This window comes from Lygodium microphyllum, unplaced genomic scaffold (genome assembly GCF_053477565.2).
Source record: "Lygodium microphyllum isolate KBCC unplaced genomic scaffold, Lygodium_microphyllum_v1.1.10 scaffold_115, whole genome shotgun sequence".
NCBI classification, from domain to species: Eukaryota; Viridiplantae; Streptophyta; class Polypodiopsida; order Schizaeales; family Lygodiaceae; genus Lygodium; species Lygodium microphyllum.
In genome coordinates this window covers 54,112-79,654 of record NW_028229598.1, presented here as the reverse complement: position 1 = coordinate 79,654, position 25,543 = coordinate 54,112, and the positions used below count along the sequence as shown (strand labels likewise).

The following is a 25,543-nucleotide window of genomic DNA, read 5'->3' as shown; positions in this document are numbered from 1 at the left end:
TGGACATTGATAGACTCCCACCTCTTCTATATGATACTCAGGCTCCCACTTATACCCTCTCTCTCTCTGAGAGGAACAGAGTCATCAGACAGGAGATATGGCATATTTATATACAGAGGACATGGGTCAGCCCTGCACAGCCACTGCCATCGAAGATGGCACATTATTATACACAGTTCTTGAGCATATCAGAGCAGGGATTCATAGAGATTCCGAGATATATGCAGATCTATATGCCACATCGATTGAGAGTTCTTATTGGACAGCTCAGGGTATCATCACATCAGCTTATGATTGAGAGTGGCAGAGCCAGTGGCATCCCACGGGAGGAGAGGATATGCCCCCTTTGCAGATCAGAGGTGGAGAGTGAGGAGCATTTTGTTCTCAGATGCTCGGCATACTCAGAGTTGAGATCTAGATACACATTGAGCAGCTCACTTCAGGGATGTATGACTGATATGGATCAGAGATCATTTGGCCGTTTTCTGGGAGAGGCATGGCACATCAGAGAGCAGAGCACACAGCGGGTCCCAATCAGAGAGGGGCCCACCCAGACGACTATTACACAGTTCTTTCAGACAGACAGAGTGAGAGCTACTATACCAGCCTCCAGCCAGACCTCCAGGCTCACACTACAGCAGGCTGAGGACCAGCGTACCCGACGCCGCACGAGGATCCGGGGGTTTCGAACCCCACAGCCACACCGACAGGAGATCCGAAGGATTCTTGATCTACATCGACAGCAGACTGAGATCCGACGACACTCGACACATTGGATCTCAGATCTCCAGTTTGCTCTTTCTCCACCGCCGATGTACCACATCCTGCATCCAGGAGGGATCACCTGCTATTAGCGACTTCGACGACTGCTGCTACATCCCAGGATAGTATATCTCCCTGCATCTGTTACATATACACATCGCACCACTTTATCACAGCCGACAGTTGTTCCCCTATCACAGCCGACATTTGTTCCCCTTTTGTAGCCATTATCTGGAGTACCAGAGCTACATACGCACATACACATATACGACACTTATCACACTCACAGCACCGTATTTTCAGTTTCCAGTTTTTAGCTTTTCATTCAGCACTTTTATTTTGGATAGCTGGACCTCATCAGTTGTATCACAGTTTGTCTCATAGGCCAGTTTTGGTCTTTAGAAGACGTTAATATAACTTTCTTTCTTTCTTTCTTTTTCTCTCTCTCTCTCTCTCTCTCTCTCTCTCTCTCTCTCTCTCTCTCTCTCTCTCTCTCTCTCTCTCTCGTGAAGATAATTAAATTAAATGGCAATGTTTACATCAGACCATCAAGCCAGCTAAGAAAAATAGAACAAACACAAATCAAGCCGAAAGGCTTCTAAGACCATAACACAGAAATATCACATAGAAAGGACACTCGTAGTGGAGCGAACAATATCCAGCCAAGGAACAGCAATGTCAGGAAGAACCAAGTGAACTAAAACCATAGAGGAGATCTACCATAACAATAAGCCACGAACACATGCCAAATGACCATGGATACCCAAGGCAAAATCAAAAATGAAGGCATTTTGAGTACGCCAAATATGCCACAGAGCTGTCCAATGAAGGAAATGGAAAAGGAATGAATGATCTGATTGCAAGGCGGACATAGAAGGCAACCTTCCCATAATCCATGAACGGGCTGATATCTGCTACTGAGTCACTAAGGATCACACACGGGAAACAAAACTCCAAATCTATCGAGCAATAGTGCAAAAGACGAAGAGATGAAGCAATGTCTCATTGCATGTAGTGCAAAATACTCAGTGACCATGGGAGATCTTGTGAGCACCAAGAGTTGGAGAAATCTTTCCAACCACTTCTTTTTGTTGTCCTAAATATGCCATATTTTACTAGCCTTTCTAGTGACCCATCTCTTAACCTCGACCATCTAATGATAAATCTGATTAGCTAACTTGTTCTTGAAATCATCATGTAGCACAAACATCCAATCCCCCTAAGGAGACGAGGGCTGTAAGGCAAGCAACGGAGAGTACCTCAGAAGCTCCTCCTGTAAGAACGACCAAATGTCATGATAGCCACGAGGCACCCTAAAGTACTGACGAATGTGCTAGAAAGAATAAAGACGGAGCTGCCTAAGAATAACACCATCATGGACTGTCTGCAACCTCTCTCTCTCTCTCTCTCTCTCTCTCTCTCTCTCTCTCTCTCTCTCTCTCTCTCTCTCTGGCTGACTACACTGAATGGCTCCCTCCCAAACCCAAACCCCTTCTGCCCCATTGCATGAGCATTTTTTTCAAGTGGCAACCTACTAATCCCATTTTCCAGCAATTTTTTACCAATTAATTAATTGCAATCCTAAACCTGCTCAAAATTAAATGTGCCTATCCACAATTAAATTAGCTATACCATTTGCAACACTTAGTGTCCCTAGCCTTAATTGACCCTTAGACTGACATTAATTAATTAATGAATGCTAATCCCTAGTGTCACCACCATTGACACTTAATGGTCAATTAATTGTCCTAGGGCCAAAACTGACACCAATTGACAACCAAAGCCCAGCTACGATAACTTGTCACGACTTTCGCCTTTGACATCCATTGCTTCCTCACTACTCACACTTAATGGTCAATTAATTATCCTAGGGCCAAAACTAACACCAATTGACAACCAAAGCCCAGCTGCAATAACTTGTCACAACTTTCGCCTTTAACATCCACTACTTCCTCGTGGTCCTTGGCCTTTTACTATGAAATAACTACCATGTGCATCACATATGTTTTGCAGCCTTGCACATTTGATTATTAAATTAATTAAATGTTACTAGTAAGCTTAAAGCATTTTACAACTTTCACATCCCCATGACAATTGTATATTTTGTTATACTGACCACCCATGATCTAAGAGAGGCTATTAGTTATGTATATTTCATGGGTGTTGGGCCCTGTATTAGGCTTTGTATTGGGCACCTTTATGGATAGATGGGCAGTCCATTAAGGGCTAGCTCATTTGTCTCAAGTCTCTCCCTAGGACCTATGTATACTCCACTCCTCCATTCTTGTTGAATCGGATCACATCCATCTGGAGAGAAAATCTGGAGATACTCCTAGTTACCACACATGCCATTCATCTATGTGGTTTGTATATTTGGTTTGTATGGTACATCTCTTGTATTGTGTTATGGATTCAATTGCCCATTGGTTCATTGTTTGAGTTCTTGTGTTCTATGCAGTGTTCTTTGTTCTTTGTGTTCTTGTGGTCTATTACACCAATATCTCTTTGCTTCCATTGCTGCCACTATACCAACAGTTTGTACTTTGGGTTTTTACTGGAAGGAATTTTCTCTGTTGTGCCATTAACCAGATTTTCTTTATTTGAAAAAATAACTAGTACAAGATTCTATCAATCCATGTGTACAAGGAGCTCACAGCTCTCCTACTATCCTAAAATATCCAACATGGGGTTATGGTAGAGAGACCTCAACACATCTATGATATCTTTAACTAATCTAGGTCTAGGTGTGAAAGTTCTATGTTGATGCGAAATGAGGGCTTAAATCCTTATGTCACATGGATGCATGGAGGAGCCTATCTCCTAGCCCTACAAATCTTTGCGGCCCTATAGATGGTCACCTCAGGTTGTCCTATGCTAGTGCTCTTTTGTGTTGATAGAGCAAATGCTTGTGCCTGTAAGTCAACAACTACTCTTCGAGTTTTGGTGGATCAGTCTCAATGTTTAAGAAGCTCCAGGAGGTAGAGCCCCATGTTAAGCAAGAAAAACATAGGGGAAAAGTAACGCTGATTGATTGAAAAAATAATTGGCCAATTTTTTCGCCTCTATATCAGCCCCAAAAAGGACAAATGACTTAAATATCCTTCTAGCATTTGGATAGGACAAATGCCCACCTAACAGTATAAAAGGGGCCATAACCATTCTTCATTCATCATGATCATAATCATCTCTCTCCTGGAGCGACCAGCCTCCACACCAGCCCCAATCCCACAACTAACGACCTACCAAACTGCCTTGGCATCCTCTTACACTTGTGGCCACTACCACCAAGTCACCAAAAGCTTTGTTGTGAAACTCCGAGTTTGTTTTTTTAAAAATCAACCTAGAACCTTGTTTTGGGACTGTACAAGAGTTGAAGAAGGTAGGCTATAATTTGAGATTAGTTTTAAGCTGAAAGTTGAGGTAGCTTAACAATGGGCCCCAAGATCAGAGGGCGCTTGAACAACGAAAGCATAAACTTCTTCAAGGTGCAATGTGGACTTCTTCAAGGTGATTTCTTCAAGGTGCTTCCTTCAAGGTCTGATATGTGGACTTCTTCAAGGTGCTTTCTTACCAAGGGACATCTAGCAGGGTGCAAACTACTAGAATATTCATGATGCATCTTATTGAGATACCAAAGTCATTAAATGCATTGTATTACATTAATTCCTGTTTTGGTTTCCATTTACATCCCCGAAAAGGCTTTAATTGTATCGTTCTATTACTATTTGGACACCACCCAAGACAATCCGGGTGCCAACCTACATAGTTCAATGACTCATGTGCTAATAAATAGGGCATGGGCATTATTGTTCACACACTCCCAACACTCACATTCATTCATCATTCCCCCATTCATTCACTTCATCACACTTTTAGCCTCAGCCCCCTACCACTACTGTCCACATCGCTGTCGGAGGGGTTTTTGTCGAAAGGTCGTATCCACCGGGAATCAGAGGTAGAAGGAAGTGGAGATAGGAGATGGAAGAGAAGAAAAAGAATAGACAAGAGGTAAACACAACAAAGACAACGCACAATGAATCGAATCAATATGTATTGAAATAACCTGGAATCCTTGCACTACTCAGAAGCAATCTCCAGGCATTAGATCTCCTGGAGCTTCTTCATAGAACAAAACGTGCATCAAAATAACAGCTTCTTCTCTGCTGCTTGGAACCCAAATCTGATGGCTCCGTTGGCTTCGAAAGGGGGGTAAAACCTCAGAACGCCTGTTCAGAGATCTCCCAGATCACTCCTTCTTCTTTTAGTTCAAAGTGTAGTTTTCAGCGTCAATAGCGATCACGACCCGCGTGATTTCGCCCATCTGACTTTTTTATGAAAAATCCCATAACTGACTGAAAAAACAACTTGCTTTTTGCATGCCATCCTAATCTAGAAGTTTTCCTAGCTTTTTCGGATATTTACAATAAACAATAGGCTAAAATTGTCCATAAATCTAGTATTTTCAGACCATCTATGCCACGGACACTAGCACTAATGACTCAGATCACATTGACCCTCTACATCAATAAAAATGTTAGATGATGATGCATTCCAGAGTTTTTCACACTATGCCCACGTAGTGGCACGACACCACTATCCAGTTTGTTGTGTTTTGAGTCCACAAAACCTGGCAACTTGTTCATTATTTTCCACTGCTGCATTTGCTGATTTGACTCCTCCCTGGACTGGTACAGCAGTTTCTCTTCATCTTCATTGAGCATTTCAGCTCTTCCTGCCACCACAACACCCAGGCAACAATTCCCAGCCATCAGCCACCTTTTTGCTTGTTTACCTCTGCTGTGAAAGAGAGTTTGGAACTGATCATTCCACGAGTTCACAGGCACCGAAACCCTAATTTATGTGCAGCATCTTATGGTTGATTTGACTATTAGGCAACCTACAATTTGGTAGGACAACTCTCTCTTTTTTGGACTATAGAAGGTGGGGTGTGGCCACAGTCATTCAGTCATGTACTTGCAGATTCTTGGTTCGGAGAGAGAGACCCTATGGAGTGTGAGAGTTGGTGCTCAACCATTGTACCCTTGATTCTCATAGCGGATTCATCTTCCCAATTACATTGTTTCTTGCGATTACTATTGTGCATTGTCTCTTTCATCCAGTTTGCCTCTTCCATTATTCTGCTGTGCATATAATTCTTCTAACAGGACCTCCAAATGGTATTTCTTACAGAAACTAACCCCTCCTAACAGGGAAAACATAACTAACCCGTGAATGATGCTTACTGTCAACAAGACCCATAAAATGTTGCTTGAGTGATGCACTGCATTATGGCATGAGTGCATTCTGCAGTGTTTCAGCTCATATCAAGTCAACAAAATAAAAAGAAGCTACGTATACACATTAGCAAAGCACATGAAAATGTAGTTAATCTGGTTGCCATTTCTTCTGATGGAGTGGTCTGACAATGACCTGGAGGTTGACTGGACAAATACACGAATCTGTACCCTGTCTTTGGGGATGAATGGATCTGAATAAGCTACAAATTATCTCATATTAAGCAATATTATAAGAACATGGGATTCTTGTAGAGAGAGGGTCACCCAGACTGATTAATCAGATTTCAGTCTGACAATCCTTGCCATCGAAAAATAAGAGATCGTTGTTGGAGTCCATAATGTTCAAGCAGACCTTGATTCTCTAGGATGAAGCATTTTTTTTATCCACTTAGTTCTAAGCAGTCGTTTTTGCAAAGACAATTGGGACAACATATACAAGACATCATTGCTCATGATTCAATTGTTTGGCATGTGTATACTCGGGTATAGGCTTGCCATCCCATATCACAAACATTCAAACCCCATGAGTGATCGCCTGTTGTAACAAATATGTGTGAATAAAGCAGAACAAAACAAGGAAAGAGACATGATTCAGGCACAAGCTAGCTTCCACCAAATTAATGATCAAGCAAGGTTTATCCCTACCAGTGTTAATTACATATATTCAGCCTATTTTATCAGCATTCATCTGTACTATTGCACTTCTCCCTGCTAAAGCCTAAGCATACCTCCCCTTGTCTTTAGCAGAGCCAGTAACACCATTCCTAATGAATCAACCATTAAGTCAACTAATCCCATGGGAAACAAAAACAAGGAAACACATGGTAGTATTGAGATAAGAAAGACAGCCAACTCTTGCCATACAGGGTCAGGATGCTGTTGTCCTTGTCCATGCTCGTGAAGTTCCTGATAAGTTCCGTTTTCTACCATCCCATTAGAATGGATTTGTGTAGCTGCAGATGTTAAGCTCTTCAATGGGCCATGTTTTGGATCTGCTGCATCAAGTCCAAGGTGGTGTAGTCTCAAAGCTGCTTCAAAAAGATAATGATAGCATTCTGCCTGCAATGTCATGAAATAAGCATTAGCGTTCTTTAACATCAAGCTACTTCCTGGTTCCTAAAGTTTTAACAAATTTCCAATATGGCAGCACTCTTCATAGTGTCTGGTATGGTCATGCATGCAACATATGAGCATGTAGGAGCTGAACTTGCTGGGGATTGCTCCACTAAAATGACGGCCTCTTCTATTGCATATTAATGTAACACAATAGAGCAGTGGATTTCAGAAAGAAAGAAAGAAAGAAAGTTATATTAGCGTCTATAAAAGGCCAAATCAGCCTATGAGATCAAAATGCTACATCTGAAAAGTTAGGGAATTTCCCAAGTCCCAAAATAGTTGTCATCTAATGCTATGACTAACTAAATGGAAAATAAACAATAAACAATATATAGCTGATGAGTACAAAATGATGTCTAAGCCACGTACAATGTGGAACTGCAGGAGGCACTCTCATCCCAAGATCTCTCTCGTGGGTCTATCTAGCATAGAGAAGCTAAAGCGGCAAGGTATGGTCCCCCAATGACAGGGTAGTATCCTCTGTATCTGCAATAATGCCTTCTACAAGGACATGGACTAGTTGGGCATGGGCTATGAGCTTTGCATCTCTCTATGGCTGTCTAGGGTGGTACCCCGTTGTGGGGCTGCTGGTCAGTCCGAAGAGGGCTCTGTAGTGGAGGGAGTAGTCGATGCTTTTCTATGTCACTCCACTTGAATAGGCTAAAAACAACTTTAGCCCTGTTGAATCCAAGTCTTGGAACTTCCAATTTCTGGCATGCTTCCCGAGGTTGCTGCTAAACCCTAATTTGTGCTACAGATTAGGGTTTACAGCAGAGAATTCCGAAATTTCTCAGGCTCTGGTGATCTCAATGTTGTAATCTTCGGAGCAAGGTTGTAGAAAGACTGGGAGATGAGAGAGAATGCTGAGGAGAGAGAAAATTCAGACTTTCTTCGCGAAGAATTGAAGAAAATCTATCATTTACAACTACTGCCCTATCTCAACAGCTTATAGATGCAAAGAACTGAAGAAAATCAATCATTCACTACTACTGCCCTCTCTCAACAGCTTGTAGATGCTGACACCTGCTATTGATTGGTCTTCTCCTGCCCCTGGCTGCCTCAGAAGGTCCTCCAAAGGCTGCAAATCAAACCAGCAGCATCTCCTCTCTCTCTCTCTTGCAAGCTGAAAACACTAAAAATGCCTCTCTCCAGTCTCTAAAGACGTTTTTAAGCCTTGCATGGGCATTTTTGACAAGTGCGAGCCTTCCCAAATGGTTTTCCTAGTATTTTCCATAATTAAATATTAATTTTCAGTCTTTAAATACTGAAAATTAATCTAATAATTATTTCAGTGCCGTGAAAAATAATCTGACTGGCCAATAATTAAATTGGCTAGGCAACTTCCATTTGTGAGTGTCTCTGCACCATCCTTGACCATCAAATTGGCATTAGGTACCATTAAACGCCACTTTTCTAGTGTCACCAAATGACACTTATGGCCAAATGAATGACCTAGGCCAATAACTGGCATCAAATACCACCAAGTACCTATGCAACATAACTTATAGCAACTTTTTCCTTTGACATCCCATGATTTCCTCGGGTCTCGGGCTCGTAAATTTACTCTAACCCCAATTACACCTCACATGTGCAACATTTACTTAACCATGTGATTAAAAATTAATCCAACATTAAGTGAGGTTTCAAAAATATATGTCCTCATGACAATGGGCATCCCTGTTTCACTCCAATATAGTTCATAGGAACCATGGGATCTTCAACTTTTAGGATTGGTACTATAGTATTAGCTGATCAACTAGCAAGGAAGCCTTCACATAGGGCCCTATTGAATAGGTAAGCTAGAAGGGGTGCTAGGATATCTCTAGCAAGTGATAGGTGCTCTGCTACTAGTTCATCATAGTCTTGGGCCCAGCCATTCTGAAGTTTGTCGATGGCATCATGAATCCTCTCCATGCTAAAGAAGGTAGATGACATGGGTCTATCCTCTAGTGGTCAAGGCAACGGGGCCTTGCCCATGTACCTACTATAGTGAGATAGCATATGCATGCCACATGTTTGGGGAGGTGATGGGTGTATGGGCTCAGGGCTCCTAGAATGCCTCCCACACCTCCTTCCTATCCTATCCCAAGAATAGCTGGTAAAACTCGTGCTTCAATCTAGATAGAAATGACCTCTTCTTCCACTACACTAGGTTGCGTAAGATTGAGCATGTCTAGCTATGTGTGTAGGTCCCTCGTGCTTCGCCTTGCTAGAGACGAAGACGGGTTTCCTTGCAGTCCTTGTCACACAAGCTATTCTATGGGACATTCTTGCTTGGATGGGTGGAATGGGTGCGTGTGTGGGAAAAATACATGGCAACTAAGGTGTGAAGTGCTCCGACAAGCTATGCTGTAAAATCCTCCAAGGGTATATAGGAATCCATCTCTTGCAATCTCCAATAGAGATTATTTGAGTAAGCACTCGCTGTCAATCTAGTGAAGTGGTATCTAGGAAATTTGGAGTGGCTGCTCACTAGAGAGATCATATCATGTCTACAAGTGATGCTAAATTGTAGGTAGGTGTAGTCACCTGCCAGTGCTAGTGGACAAGGGGACGCTTTGAAAGATTGTACGTCAGGGATGAGGGATGAGGGATAAGGGCCCTAGGAGATAGTCCACCATGCCCACTTCTAGTCTCTGTATAGATCCTCCGGACGGGGCTCCTCATGTACGTCTGGAAGTATGCTTATGTGGAATTCGGAAAGCATGTGAGAACGTCCAATTCAGGCCATCTATCCAAGCCATTAAGGATGGCTAATCCATGTGCACCTCCCCAGACTAAGAAGTGGTCACCATAATCTCTGCACTCAGTTATGTCCTGTGATGTCTGGTTGAGCCCCATCTCCTCTAGTGCTATCTCTCTGTACATGTGGTCCTCACTCTCAAAGAAGGGAACCTGTCTTTATGCTATGCGAGCATTGAAGTCCCCAGCCAACAGGATATCTCCAATACTGGAATAATGCATAATATCCTCATATAATGGTAGATATGGTGACTCTCCCCCTTGCGGTGCATATGGAGAATTTGCTGGAACAAAGTAGCACACTGCCATGTATATATCACAGGGGTGATCTGTATGTATCCAGATCCACATGAAGCAAGCCTCCTCATCTCTCTACATTACTTGTACCATATGTTGTAGCTCCTCCCTACACAGCACAGCTACTCCTCCAGACCCTCTAGTCCCCCCTCATGATTGGGCTCTAGGGCAGCATGCTGTCTCCCATCTATAGCCTCTCACCTCTAACAGCAAAGTTTCAACCGCAACACTTGTCTATGCATGAGAAAAGCAAAACCTTTGATTTTGGGGGGCTAGGACCACATGTTTATATATGGCATGCTGCTTGTGCTTCCCAAGTGGCTGTATTGCTCACTAGTATCACATGATCTAAAGTTCCCCCTAGTTCTAGCTTAGATGGAAACAAGGATACCCATATGGTCTGTGAGTGAATCAATTATCCAATCACAAGTGGAATAGGTATAAATGATCTAGAGTTTTCGAGTCTAGATCTAGGCTGGGAGGAGAGTGGGGATTATCCCCTTAAGGTAGACCTTTCTCTTCAACCCCTTAATGACACTTGATCAACCTTTCTTTTCAGCCTTTGTGAGTTTGGCCATTTTTGGGAGTCTGGTCCCTTCTCCTCACTAGGGAGGAGAAATTTTATGGCTACAGAAGCAACCAATGTGGCCCCTTGTTTTTGTATGAGGATGTTACTCTCAACAAGCAGCCAATTTGGAAGATCCTCTTTATCTTGTATCAACGTTAGGCATTTTTGGTTGTCTTCTGGACCTTTACCACTATGCCTAGAGAGAGAGAAAATTTGGCAAGTCTTACACAAACATTTGATCCAATTGAAAGGGCAGTACTATGGGCAATTGGTCCACATGGTGATTCAGTGTAATATGGTGTCAATCTAGCTTGGTCAATCTACGTTTTTAGAGATATCTTCAACCGTTAAAGAATGAGGCTCAAGTCAACAATCATATCACTCCGACTGGATAACACTTGGACAGAGGTCTCATGACCTATCTCTCTTGAGAAAATTTTCCCCAAAGATTTGAGGTACAGTAAGAGAGCAGTTTGCTTTTCTAAAGCTTCCTCTGTATGTTCAGACAAAGACTACATAAGCCTAGACTCTAGAGGATGGCAACTCATGACACAGTGAATCTAAGCAGGATCAACATAAACCCAGCAGCTTTCTAGCACTGGTACAAATAGGTATTACTTAGGAAACTCGAGGAAATCAGAGAACAGGTTAAGGCCTAGATGATTTAAATTTTCTTTTGCCTTATAACTCATACGAGTCTGGCAGTACCAACACTTGAGTGGAATGAGGTAGATTACCAGCTGTTTGCTTGAGATGCAAAGCAATTGAGCAGACATAATGAAGCCTCAAAAAGTCTTAGATATATCAAGGATAACTTGCACTTGTTGAGCACCAAACACTAAGGCCTACATGGCCCTGAATCAGGCAGACAAAATCGCCTATTTCTCATATGCTTCCTAGGCTAACTCAAACTTATAGTTATGTGCTTGGTGGGTCACTACATGGAGCCCCTATATAGCAAGTACGTTTAAACTTTGAGAGGTACTTTTAAAACCCCCTATTTGACTTCAGAAGGCAGGGAAGTAAAAGTCACTCCTGATATTGATCAAGGGTGTCCAGTTAGCCAGCCACAGCAAAAATGCTGCTCCTCCTTCGATGGCTGACTTAGGCTCAGCGAGTCACTGTAGATGGCTGCCACTAGAACATGACCTCCCTCATTTTCATAGCCTCCAAAATCCTTGAGCTGGCTCCTCTATGGAAAATGCAGCAGGAAACAGCAAAATGTAATGGCTCTCCTTCATTTTTCTCGATGAAATTGTTTCACCACGCTGGAAGGCACATGGTGTTCTGATACGTTGTCAGAAATGCAAGTGAAAGCATTGTGGATGGATCTCTAGACATGAGGATGAAGGCAATGAGCAAGTTGATTATGAAAGCAGAGACGCAATGAACAGCACCTGTGCATGGTGCATGAGCACCTCACTTAGGGCATTTCACAGAAGGAACACACTCTGGTGGGACAATAACTAAATGGAAAGAGCAATGGAGCTGGGGCTGCTATATGTAGGCACATACATATGCTACAAAACACGAAATATAGTAGTCCCACTAGCAGATTCAGCATGTCTGTGGAGAATGAGAAACAAAGACTATATTACTAACTACCCCATGAACTGGAAACATTCTGGCAGATACTCCTAGCAGCTAGGAATCCGAATTACACAGTATGCCTGCCCCAAGAACTATCACTTCAGTAATTAAAGCTTGATTCTAAGAAAATTTCAAGCATCCTAAGATATTGCAGGTTCACACTCCCAAGACAACATATATATCTAGCGAACTGTCATCTGCCTTGCATCATGTGTGGCAGTCACTGTTGGGCCATGGTCAAAGCAATTAAGTCAACTCTCCCATATCATCTACTATTAACCATCAATGCCTATCTGAGGATATTACATACTAGCCACGTACAGTAGAGCTATAACAATTTCAGAACAACCTACTGATGTTTTACCTGTGTTTTGGCACTGATCCATGAATCTCCCCATACATAAATGCCGTGATTTCTGACCAAAACTGCTGTACTCTTTGGATAAGCAGCTATCTGTAAAAATTTAACAGCAAAGGCATGATACCGTATCACCAGTTGATTCTCTTAATACCCGACAGATGATTCTTGCAACAGTTATTTTCAATATTATCCCCACAGATGATTTTAAAGAGATTCCTATGCACACCTACCTAACCCAAACAACTGGTCTTATACAAACGAATCAAGTAAATGGTCATGTCTGGGTAGCATGTAACAGCTCCTAAATTTCGTAGTCACAGGGAATGGCCATTTTGGGTTTTGGGCCATTGTGGAAAGTAGTTCTTCCGATCCCATGTCACTATATAGTCGCAAGTGAAAGCAACCCTGCCCATCCTCCATCCCCCAACCCTGTCCTGATTTGTCATCCCATATGATCATGCTAAATCTCAATCAAAGAGCAGAACAGAATGCCTTGCTACATAAATGGAAGTTGGTTGAAAGCACAAAAATGACAGCTCGTATTGCATTTTATTAACCAGCTTGTTATATCTTTGAAGAAGAAATTACACCAAAGCTCCAAGAATATTCTCTGAGTATGTACAACAACACATAATTACAGTTTGCTGTAATTGGAACTAGCACTGATTCAAAATTTAAATAAATGAACATTTAGCCCTTCAAATCCCTGCAGTTCAAGAAGCTCAAATCTTTTTTTCAATCTTTTGGAAGATAATAATAAAAATGAAAATCAGCAGAGATAGTAAAGGATCATACTGCTCCAGCAATTGAGTCGGTCAATTCATATTCACGGGGAGTGTTTTCAATAATGGGCACAACAAGTTCATCATGGTACCCATGGCCACTAATGCCTTTTATCATCTCCATGTGTGTAATCTACAGCCCCAAACATACGAACTGTTAAAGGACTGCATTGATGATTGTACTCCCATTGCAACCTAAAAAGATTATGCTGGTTTTATTAGGTCTGATTTCAGATTAACAAAAAAGCCAAAATAAAAATAAAAATAAAAAAATAACACCTACACGGAACTCGTTGACTGCAGGATTGATCATGGTTGCCAAGCAAGACTCTAGCCCATGGCTATGAATCACAGCTCCTGCATTCCTCATTTTATAAGCCTGAAAAGGGTCAAGAAGCCACACGCTCACATCATTGAACACCAGTAGACTCAAAAAGCCATCAAGTAATTAACACGGTGTCCCGTTCGTGCCAGCATCCACACATTGTGCCCCAAAGCTTTTCCATTGTAAAAAACATGCCAGCTTGTAGTAGAGCACGATGCTTACTATTCTAGAACTATTATAAGTGTTATCCACTTTATTTTAAAAGAGAAGCCCTACTAGCCTTGTATAACTTCTAAAATCTTGGCAACTGGATCCAAAGGGACCCAGAACACTTCTACAAACTATGATTTTGTAATAGTTAAAGATTTGTAGAAATACACAGAATGAAACTGGTAATGGTGTAAAAGATTCTAGTTGTGAACTAGAACACTTGTACAAACTATGATTTTGTAATAGTTAAAGATTTGTAGAAATACACAGAATGAAACTGGCAGTCATGTAAAGATTCTAGTTGTGAACTAGATATTACACTCAATTGCACAATGCATATGACAAGATCGCAATGGTGTACCAATCAATATTACCTTCATAAACAAGGGGGCACATTCACTGCATTTTGGAGGCTTGTGTGGTGCAGGTTTGGCTGATGGTGCAGACAAGACATTACCATCAGCATCCAGTATATACATATCATCAGGTGCCATCCTCTCTTTTTGAACCCCTATCATGCCAACCATGCAGTCTAAATAGTTGCATGGCAAAAAACTCCAAACAAAAAGACAGTTTTGCACATGTACAGTTCCTATTAAGAGAGAGATCCAACTAGAATTGTTTTCAAGAGAACAACAGAAATGCATATCTTCTAACTCCATTTATTCAACATGCACCTACAATTTTGACATTAAAAGCCCAAGAAACAGAATTAACATTTAAAAACGTAGTGCTCTTAGACATTTTGAATAAGGTGTGTTGAAAAAGATTGCATCCTGGAACTAATCTATTCAATTGCATTTAGGTTGTTCTTCTCAGTTGTGTGAGGCCTGACAATGGCCACTTGTTTATGATAATTTGACACCTAAAGGCCAGGCAAAAGATTAGAACAAAGGAGGGGCAGACGTGAGATTTGAGTGTTTAATCAAGATACGCTGAAAGCTGTGTTTTAATGAAGATACACTGAAAGCTTTCGCTTTCATTCAACAATTTGATGCATCCTATTTAGGTGGTAATTTCAATGAGGCTTCTATGGTGCGCAACGTAGCCACCTTTTTGAAGAGTAAACAATGGCGGACTACTTTTCTATTGCAAGGTAAAGCACCACCTAATTGGGTGGAGCCTAAGCAGGTTTTGTCATCTGCAAGGTAATAAACACTTTAGAGGTAGATATAATGACAATTTGGTATAAATTAGATGCAACACAGTGTGAGAATCTTGATGAGTACGACATGAAGTTTTGGGAGGCTTTGCTGCCCATTAGCTCATACCATGTTGTTGCTAAGTTAAAATGGATATATTGCGTAATAAATTTTCATTAGCTCATTAAAATAACCCCAAAACTCAAAGATTATTGAAGTTTCAGTGTTCCATAAGCCAAAACCCTAATTTTGGGAGGATCCACATCTATAAATAGGAGGCTGCCCAACCACTCAGCTCATCCTTGTTTTGCAAGTGTTTTGAAGCATCTCACTATGAACCTTTGTTTTTGCAGATTCTACTCTCTTTTATAGGGTTTTGTATTTCAGTCTAGGACTAATATGCCAGTTTGCATTGGTCCTTCCTTGGCTGGAGACATGGAAAGCTCAAGGTTTCATCTTCCTTGGAGACTTCCTCTTTTATTAGCATGGAGGCTTCTTCTCCCAAAACAGATCTTGTGACGTCTCTCGATGCTATCATACTTAGTAGCTCCTCCAACTAGAGTGCTTCATCTTCATCTTTCATCATGGTTCTCAACATTATATGAAGACTGACATCAAGTCCCTCTTCTTCCTTTTGCATCAATATCCATGGTTGAGAAGGGGCTCCTACCCTTCATTGGTACCTCTGAGTTTTGGCATTTGTCTTCAACATCAGCGTTCTTTCCTTGTTATACCTCGCCCTTGCATTGCATGATCATCATCTTTGTGAAAGGGCACTTGGGCAAGTGAACAGTTTCCCCCATGAGGGACACTATCTAAGTTGCACCTTGTTGCATATGCATTCTCTGTAGCAAAGCACCCTTGAGTGGATCCTCAATTGTTTCCAACAGCGATTCTCTTACCACGATACTGTCAGAGTGCAGCAGTGCGGAAGCATAGGACTGAGAGAGAGAGAACGCAGAGAGAGAAGGGAGAGAAAGAGACAGTGGACGATGAAGATCTGCTGTATAAAGAATGCTGAATACAAAGATATGCAGATATATACACGGGCGCAGTGCGCTGGACTGCGTGTCTCCACCTCGACGATGCAACCTGCTGTCCACCTCAAAGTCCGCTGCAGTCTGCACTGTCTGCTGTCTGAAATCTGTGAACAGAGACAGAATCTGCGCGTCAGCGGTCTGTAATCTGCGAGCAGAGAAGTGTGTAGACTGCTGGGAACGTCCGGTATAAATAGCCGACAACTGGGGCAAAAAGAGAGCGCCAGAAAATAGGGCGCAACCAGGACAGGTCGGCTGCATTAAATGCAGCCGACTGGGCTGCAGGCAGTCGGACTGCCACGTGGCAGTCCGACTGCACAGTCCGACTGTGCAGACTGCCTGCCTGCCTGGCAATGATCTCTAACACCCCCTCTCAGAGCCTGGGCAGGGCAGAAGCCTGAGGGATCTGGAATGTCTCCGAAGTAGAGCCTGAGGAAGCGCCTTCGTAAACAAATCCGCAAGATTGTCCTCCGTCTTGCAATACTCCACAGTGATGGTCTCATCCAGAAGCTTTTCTCGGATGAAGTGGTACTGGATCTCGATGTGCTTCGTCCGGGCATAAAAAACGGGGTTCCGTGCCAAGGCAATGCAACTCTCATTGTCACATCGCAGCGATGTAGGACGAGTCTGGGAGCACCCAAGCTCCTCCAATAATCTCCGAAGCCACACAACCTCGCATGTGGTGGAAGACGCGGCCCGATACTCCGCCTCAGTAGACGAAAGGGCTACTGTGGGCTGCTTCTTGCTACTCCATGAAATAACACCTGCACCCAAAGTAAAACAGTAACCTGTAGTAGACCGCCTGTGGTCCACGTCACCGGCCCAGTCCGAGTCGCTCCAACCTGCAAGTACAAGATCTGACCCATCTGTCCCTGCGGGGTAATGAATCCCTAAATCAGACGTCCCCCTTAGATACCGAAGTATCCTCTGAGCAGCCTGCCAATGCACCGTCTTAGGTTCACTCATGAACCCTACCAAGAGCCCAACAGCAAAACATAGATCAACCCTAGTGTTGAGAAGCCAAATCAAAGACCCAATCAACTGTCGATAGCGGGACGCATCCACCAAAGAAGAAGCTGAATGGGAAGTGGCCTTCCAGTTCGGATCCATAGGAGTAGAGAGGACCCGACAATCCTCCATCTCAAAAGACAGCAAGAGCTCATGTACATATCTCTGTTGAGAGATAAAGATCCCCCTCATAAATCTCATGGCCCAAAAAGAAATGGAGTAGACCCAAATCCGTCATCTCGAACGTCCGATGTAAAGCTGACTTCGTCTCCTGGACTTGCTGTGCAGCATCACCTGTGACAATCAAATCATCAACATATAAGACAAACAGCACACAACCATCCTCGGAAGTGTGTACATACAGCTGCGGATCGGCCTTGGACCGCCGATATCCCAACTGGGATTGGAGGAACGAATCAATCTTCTCGTTCCATGCACGCGGAGCCTGCTTGAGGCCATACAAGGCCTTCTTCAACCTGTAGACTTGCCCATCTGAAGAACCAAAGCCAGGAGGCTGCTCAACATAGATCTCCTCCTTCAAATCACCATTCAGGAAGGCCGACTTCACATCCAACTGATAAACAGGCCATCTCCTATGGCCAGCCAAAGCAAGAACAGCTCTAATGGTCACCATACGAGCTGTGGGGGAAAAAGTGTCATGACAGTCAATCCCTGGGCGCTGTGCAAAACCTTTAGCAACAAGGCGAGCCTTGTGCTTATCCAAAGTACCATCACTGAGGTATTTGGTCTTGAAGACCCACTTGACTCCAATCACCTTCTTTTTCGGGGGGCGGGGCACGAGTGACCAAGTGTCATTCCTCTCAATAGCCTCCAACTCAGCTTCCATAGCTTTCTTCCATGGGGCGGACTGTAAAGCCTCCTTCACGGAGGTGGGCTCTCGATCCTGCATAACACGGGTCATTAAACAATAGTTGGAGCAAACAAGCTCCGTAGAATGTGCCTGGTGCCTCCGTGACCGCCGCGGACCATCCTGCGGTCCCCACTCCTCAGGAACCCCCTCGATCCCTGAATCACGGAGTGTGTCACGGGCCCAGCGAGGAGGAGGCCGAACCTCCCCTCGTCGTTCTCCATCAGCAGAAGACTCTGGAATATCCACCGGTGGTAACTCCTCAGAGGTGTCCGGTGGAACAGTAGACTCTGTGTCAGAAACAGAATCATAATCAAAAGGCACGGGCTCCACTGGAACTGTAGAAGGAGCCCAACTCTCCCCTGGATCTCCAAGAACGGGATGCTCCTCACCCGTTGAAGTAGCCGGAACCTCCACAAACCGCACATCACGGCTAGTGTACACATCCCGCTTGACGGGATCATACAGTCGGTAGCCTTGGGACTGGGAGCTGTAGCCAACAAATACCTGTTTTCGGGAAGCTGCTTCAAATTTATCACGGTGAGCCTTGGGAATGTGAACATAGGCATCACACCCAAAGACCCGAAAGTAAGAAACATCTGGCTTCGTCCCAAAATAAGCCTCGAATGGGGTCATCCCTTCGACGGCCGAAGTAGGGGATCGATTAAGGATGTGGACTGCAGTAGCCACAACCTCGGCCCACAGAACCTGAGGGGTCTGTCGATGCTCCATCATGGTGCGCGCCATCTCGATCACACTGCGGTTCTTCCGTTCAAGAATACCATTCTCTTAAGGAGTGTTGGTATTGACAAACTCCTGGTGAATTCCTCTATCTACACAAAACCGAGCAAACTCGTTAGACACAAATTCACCTCCCTTGTCGGATCGCAAGGTCTTCAACTTCCGGCCTGATCGGTGCTCCTCAAAGAGAAGCCAATCCTTGAAGTGCGAGAAAGCTTCTGACTTTAGTGCCAAAAAGTAGGCCCATGTCATCCTGCTGTAGTCATCCACGATCAGCATGAAGTACGAGCTCCCACGCAGGGACTCATTCCTCATAGGGCCACATAGATCCGTAGATACTAGCTCCATCGGTGAAGTAGACCGCCGCGAAGCTATGTGGGAAATGGCATCCCTATGCTGCTTCCCCCGTATGCAGGAGACACATGGCTGCTGGCTCACCACTATATCCGGCAACCCTCGAACAAGCTGTCCACGTGACACCCTCCAAAGATAGTCATAGTTCAGGTGACCAAATCGAGCATGCCATAACTCTGACTGTGACTGTGAGGTAAGAAGAAGAGTAGAGAGGGCGGTGGAAGACTTCAGTTTGTAAATGCCGTTCTCCTCATATCCGGATGAGAGAACCTTCCTCGATCCACGATCAAGGACTCGCACTGTAGTACTGTCAAACTCCACCAGAAGACCAAGGGAGCAAATCTTATGAATTGAAAGGAGATGGTACCCTAATCCTGGTACATGCAAAACCTCTGAGGTATGGGTACCACCTCGTCCATCCGGAATGAGCTGCATCTTACCCCGACCTGCAACAGAAACTGAAGAGCTGTCTCCAATGAGAATCTGCCCACGCGAGGGTCGCAACTGGGCAACACCATCTGATGAAGGAGTCATGTGCCGTGAGGCACCACTATCAACAATCCACTCTCGAGCCTGGGGAGCCGTCATCGCAGCATCAAAAGCATTCGGTGAAGCGTCCTCAATGACAGCTAGATGAAGAAATGCAGCTGATGAGGGTGCAGCCACCGCTCCAGAATCCTTGGTGTCCTTCGTGTCTTTGTCAGGGCAATCCTTCTTCCAATGGCCAGTCTTTCCACAAATATGGCATGTGGAGTCTTTATCCTTGTCCTTCTTGGACTTGTTATCCCCCTTCTTCTTCTTTTGGTCCTTCCCCTTCTTCTGAGAGGCTTGACCTGTCAGCGCCTCCGACTTGGAAGCATTCTGTCCCTTTAACTGTTCCTCTTGGTCCAAGACCATAGGAACCAACTCTTCCCACCGAAGAGTAGACTCTCGCCCCGAAGCAATAAGGGCAGAGTAAAATGTACCGAATCGTGGCAGCAACTGGGACAATAGTGTGATCGCCATGTCTTCGGAGGAAATCGGCTTCCCCGCATTCTGAACCTGCATCTGTAACTGCCTTAGCTTGTTAATGTGTTCCCGTAGCGAAGAAGACTTATTTACGGACAAGGTCCGCATCTGTACCTCCAAAGAAACCCTCTTCATTAGGGCCATCCGATTGTACATCTGATCAAGCTCCAGCCATATCTCCCGAGCCACCGTCAAGTGCTCGATGTGAGCGATCACGGCTATAGTGCATGATAGAAAGAGAAAGGATCGAATCCTGGCATTCAGCTTGTCCCAATGAGACTGGGCCTTGGCCAACTCCGCACGAGCATCGGAAGAGAGTTTGGACTCATCTCTTACCGAGGGCCGGTTAATCTCCTCCTGTACCAACTCCGCCAAATCATAGGACTCAAGAATGGCCAACATCATGACGCGCCAAATGCGATAGTTGTCGCCGTCGAGCTTCTGATCTGTAGGAAGAGCCGGTAAGACAGGCACCTTCCGGTCCATAATCGCCTGGAACTCCAAGTCAATCTCTATAGACATCTTCACCTGCAATGCCTTCACAAACGCAAAAGCAGCCCCCTCTGCCTGCTAAGGCTCTTCCGCGTCCTGAACCTTCGTCACCCGCCGGAGGCGATGAAAAAGCAAAACCTGCACTTGTAGGCTGAAAACTCAAACTTCCTCCGCGTCAAACAGCAGTAAACAGCAGCAAATCCACCACCTGTACTCCTTTCCTGTGCGCCCACACTCGTTTCAGCCTTGTTCCAAGGCGCAGCCCTCCTGTCTGCCCTTAAACGCAAAAAACGCAAATTTGTGTCGCGATGGAAACTCCTCTTCAGGTTGATTCTGCGCTCAGTCAGCCCTCAAACACTGCTCTGATACCATGTCAGAGTGCAGCAGTGCGGAAGCGTAGGACTGAGAGAGAGAGAACGCAGAGAGAGAAGGGAGAGAAAGAGACAGTGGACGATGAAGATCTGCTGTATAAAGAATGCTGAATACAAAGATATGCAGATATATACACGGGCGCAGTGCGCTGGACTGCGTGTCTCCACCTCGACGATGCAACCTGCTGTCCACCTCGAAGTCCGCTGCAGTCTGCACTGTCTGCTGTCTGAAATCTGTGAACAGAGACAGAATCTGCGCGTCACCGGTCTGTAATCTGCGAGCAGAGAAGTGTGTAGACTGCTGGGAACGTCGGGTATAAATAGCCGACAACCGGGGCAAAAAGAGGGCGCCAGAAAATAGGGCGCAACCAGGACAGGTCGGCTGCATTAAATGCAGCCGACTGGGCTGCAGGCAGTCGGACTGCCACGACTGCACAGTCTGACTGTGCAGACTGCCTGCCTGCCTGGCAATGATCTCTAACAGATACCTCTTCACTATTTTTTACTTCTCCAGTAGCACGCTTGACAAGTGATTGGGATAGTCTTCTATTTTGCGATGTTGAATCTAACCATCCCTTTACTTTTCACCATGGGCACAAAAAAGGGGGTTCAAAGTGGTTCCATCACCTTCACAAGTCTTGGTAGGCCACTAGGCAACCGAAGAGCATCCTTTGTCTAATGCTTTGGCCTCTCTAGGTGACTCCCAAGGTAATATAACAATCGCCTCTCTAAACTTGGTAGGTCCTTGGGCAACCAATGTGCACCCTTGGCCCGATACTCTAGCTACTTTAGGGTGAGTCACTTTAGGATATTATGGGCTGAGCTATACTTGCAATCCCCTTTTGGTTCTAGTTTTGGTCCTGAGACAGGGCGTTAAGCTCATATATATTACACATTAAAACTTCATAAGCTCATTGAAAGAGCCCTAAAACTCAAAGATTATTAAAGTTTTCTATGTCCCAAAAGCCAAAATCCTAATTTTGGGAGGATCCCCATCTATAAATAGGAGGCTACCCAGCCACTCAGCTCATCCTTGTTTTGCAGGTTTTCAGCCATCAACTCCCTATTCAGTGGCTGTCCAGCCCTAGTGACTACAGCCACATCATCTACACCCCTTAGCACCCTGTCCACTATTGTCATCTATTGTTCTTGCTGCTGGCAACCACTCTAGACAACTGTGTTTTCAGTCAAACCAAGCCGTTGCTGTCCAGCCACTTCCAGTGTATGCTGCAGCTTCTGTTTACTGCAGTGCAAGCCCAGTCAGCATCATCCTCACCTTCTCCAGCTGTCGCCCAGCCTCCTGCTATTGCCAATGATCAGTTGCCTCCATCTTCAAGTGGTTATACCACCATGTTTACCAGTTCCAACCATCCATACTGGTGCGTTTTGGTTTCCAGGCTACTGCTCTTCCATTTTCAGCATCGTTACACACTCTGACTCATGGTTATTGACCTTACAATCCATCTCCGGTAAACAGCACTCTCCGACTACTCCCATTGCTCTACCTTTGAGCATCTATACATTATTTCATTCATTTACAGCATTGATTCATTCACTCCAGAGTTCTCTTTCTTCTATGTTTGTGTTTTGTACTTTTGGATTCATTGCATTCTTGTTTGAGTTCTTTTGTTGTAGTCGTGTTTGTACATTCTATGTTTTCTCAATGCAAACCCTAGCATCACTTCACAATTGTGCCAATACCAAGGAAGATAACGAAGAACTGTTTTGGGTTGCCCAAAGAGGTTCGTGACTATTGCACAAAGACAATTGTAATCAGCATCATCGAATTGATTAAATTTGCATTAGGGAAGTGTATTCTAATGATAGCCATTGAAACTGAAAATCTGCCAATACTTTCTATGTGTTACAAATCATGTAGAGTTGGATGAGAAATACTGCTTGGCAAGCATTTCAAGCTACACACAACTTGCAATGTGGATTACACTACAAAAAGAGTCCACCTAACCCTACTAGGTGCGAGAATCACCATAACTTTCAATCAAGGCAACCAAGCAAAGCAAGAGAACCATCTACAACAACCGAAAATACTATCTATCAAGGGAGGACAACAACTGGTGGCAAACCTCCAAGGCACTCAAAAACCTAAAAGTAGTCGGCTAGATCACTCTCTACTAAGAAGGAGGAACACAAATAGAGGAAGGAATAGAAGCCAAGACAACCAAATCGAAAACTCACATGAAGAGGGAAGAACACAGGACAAACATCAAGAAGAAAAGCAAATTAAGCCCTATAAACGGTGCAATACACACCAAGGCGGGTGCCAAAAATCCCACTCTATTTGCAAAGGCAATGCCGCTGAAATCACACACTATAGCTACCCAAGCCAAGCAAAACAACCTCTTGCATGTCCTTCCCCACAAGCTCCTTAAGATACGAAACCCAAACCAACTCCTCCATCCAAATCAAAATAACCAATAATAGTCACAACCAAAAAGACAACCATCAGCTCCAACAGCCAAAGACTACAAAACCAATGGTCATCTGCAAGCCAAAGAGCTTGCCACATGAGGGCCCACAACCATAGCAACCCCCACTACTACCACTATTGCTCCTAAAAAGAAGAAAGAAACCCAAACCTCAATCATGAATCTAGAAGCAATAGCCCACCATTACTATAAACCTTGTGATAACAATAGAAGCCAAAGAAACCAAGAATGAGGGCATCCCTAGACAAGAGAGACATAGAGACTGTGATTCTTGCAGAGAGACCGTCCACATCCAAAACACAAGGTTTCCAACTTGCATTTACTGTAAAAGCAGCCATTTCAGGAGATTTTGCCCAGGGTCAACCACATCTAGCAGCCAGGTGACATCATCTAGGGGATTGCGACCTCATCTAGAGGCCAAGTAGCAACATTCAAGTGAGGCTACATCTTTTAGGCATCATGAGGCCCATTTTCCTTAGCGTTTTGTCGAACGCAAAATTCTCGGTAGTAGCAACAGTTCCTTGGTGTAGGCATGGTGCTAGGTGACAACATTCTACGTGCAAGTAACAATCTTTTCCCACAGGCAAACCTTCTACATCGATATCTTGGTATCCTGTAGCTGTTTTCTTCTAATTTGGGGCTACTATAGCCAAACGATGGTTTTATTTTGTAACAGATTACAAAAGAGGAAGATGTCTTTTCCATTTTCAGGCTCTAATGACTCACATGGGGATTGTCCTCCATCCAAAGTGAAGATGAATCCTTTGGTACCCTCTATTCAGGCACTCGTACTTCCTTCACTACCCAAAGAGGACCAATTGGATGGCTCCAACTATTTTCTCCAATCCTATAATGTGAAGTGTGTTTTGGACTCCTTCAATCTTTGGGAGCTTGTTTCTAAACCTATCCCCCATCCTAAGGAGGATCTTGCAGGTGTGACATCTATGGATCGCACAACCTTATGGGATTGGCTCAATTCTAGGGCCCAATCCTTCTTCTTTATGAGTTTGCAAGATTCTTTTCTTGTTCATGTTCACAAGTTGAAGACTACAGCAGAAGTGTAGAGCAAGCTTGTATCTCTCTATCAACAGAAGGCATTTGCCCACAAGATTTCACCTAAGAAGAAATTGCGAATGCTCAATATTGATGACTCCTCTTCTATAAAGGAGCACATCACTAAGATGGAGGACATAAGAGGTGAGCTTGGCTCTCTTGGTCGGATGATATCTTCTAAAGACATTGCTATGATCCTTTTGATTCAGCTCCCATCTCCTCGATTCAATGACTTCTACACCATCCTTATCACATCAAGAACCCACGAGACACTTCTTTAGGAGGAGTTATCACCGCTTGTCCTAGAGCATGACGAGCCCCTCAAAGAGGTCAAAGCTAGTAGTTCCTATTAGCAGTCATGTTTGTCATGCCTTGTTATCTCCTACCTGTGAGCCTCAATCTAAGTCACACGAGGACATTAGGAGCTCTGACCTGTCTATCACTTGTTTTGACGGAGAAGGTAGCTCATTCTAGAGCACTCGATTTATTACCTTTTAGTGCATTTTCTCCCCCAATTGGGATTTTGTGTGCATTTCCTAGGCAGTTTCTACATACATCAATCTATCTCACCTATCAGCGGAGTACGCGAGGATCGAGACACGCCATATTGTGGTTCGCAAAGTGAGAGAGAGTGAATACAGAGTAGAGCGTAAGAGAGAGAGCACAAGACTCGATATGGGTACAATCTCCAAGTACCAATTTAGGTTTTTGATATTATATATATATATATATATATATATATATCATGTGTAAGGGTGTGTGCACACCCGAACACCATAAAACGGCACGGTGACCCTTTATTCCCAACAACCTCCCACCTAAAGGCAATGTGCCTAAAAGTAGAGGAAAGAATCAACTAAGTCTATGTATATACAAAGCTGAAATACACATATACTATCCAACCCCCATCATCTCGCGGCAATGAGCAAACCGCTTTGCTGGAAGACCCTTTGTGAGAAGTTCCATAGGGTT

At 44.0% G+C, this 25,543-nt stretch overlaps 1 protein-coding gene across 2 annotated transcripts in view; it reads right to left on the bottom strand.

Moving 5' to 3' along the window:
- The window catches only part of LOC148008617 (putative bifunctional methylthioribulose-1-phosphate dehydratase/enolase-phosphatase E1), a 172,467-nt gene that overhangs the window by 109,675 nt on the left and 37,249 nt on the right, over positions 1-25,543 (bottom strand). Inside the window, exons 2-6 of one of the 2 annotated variants that reach the window (XM_087674157.1) lie at positions 14,425-14,561; positions 13,799-13,894; positions 13,529-13,648; positions 12,737-12,826; positions 6,924-7,118 (exon numbers count right to left, since the gene is read on the bottom strand). In XM_087674157.1, coding sequence (XP_087530283.1) covers positions 6,924-7,118; positions 12,737-12,826; positions 13,529-13,648; positions 13,799-13,894; positions 14,425-14,561 — 638 coding nt within the window. The remainder of the gene's footprint in view (positions 1-6,923; positions 7,119-12,736; positions 12,827-13,528; positions 13,649-13,798; positions 13,895-14,424; positions 14,562-25,543) is intronic. The other variant, XM_087674158.1, reaches the window with a different exon arrangement.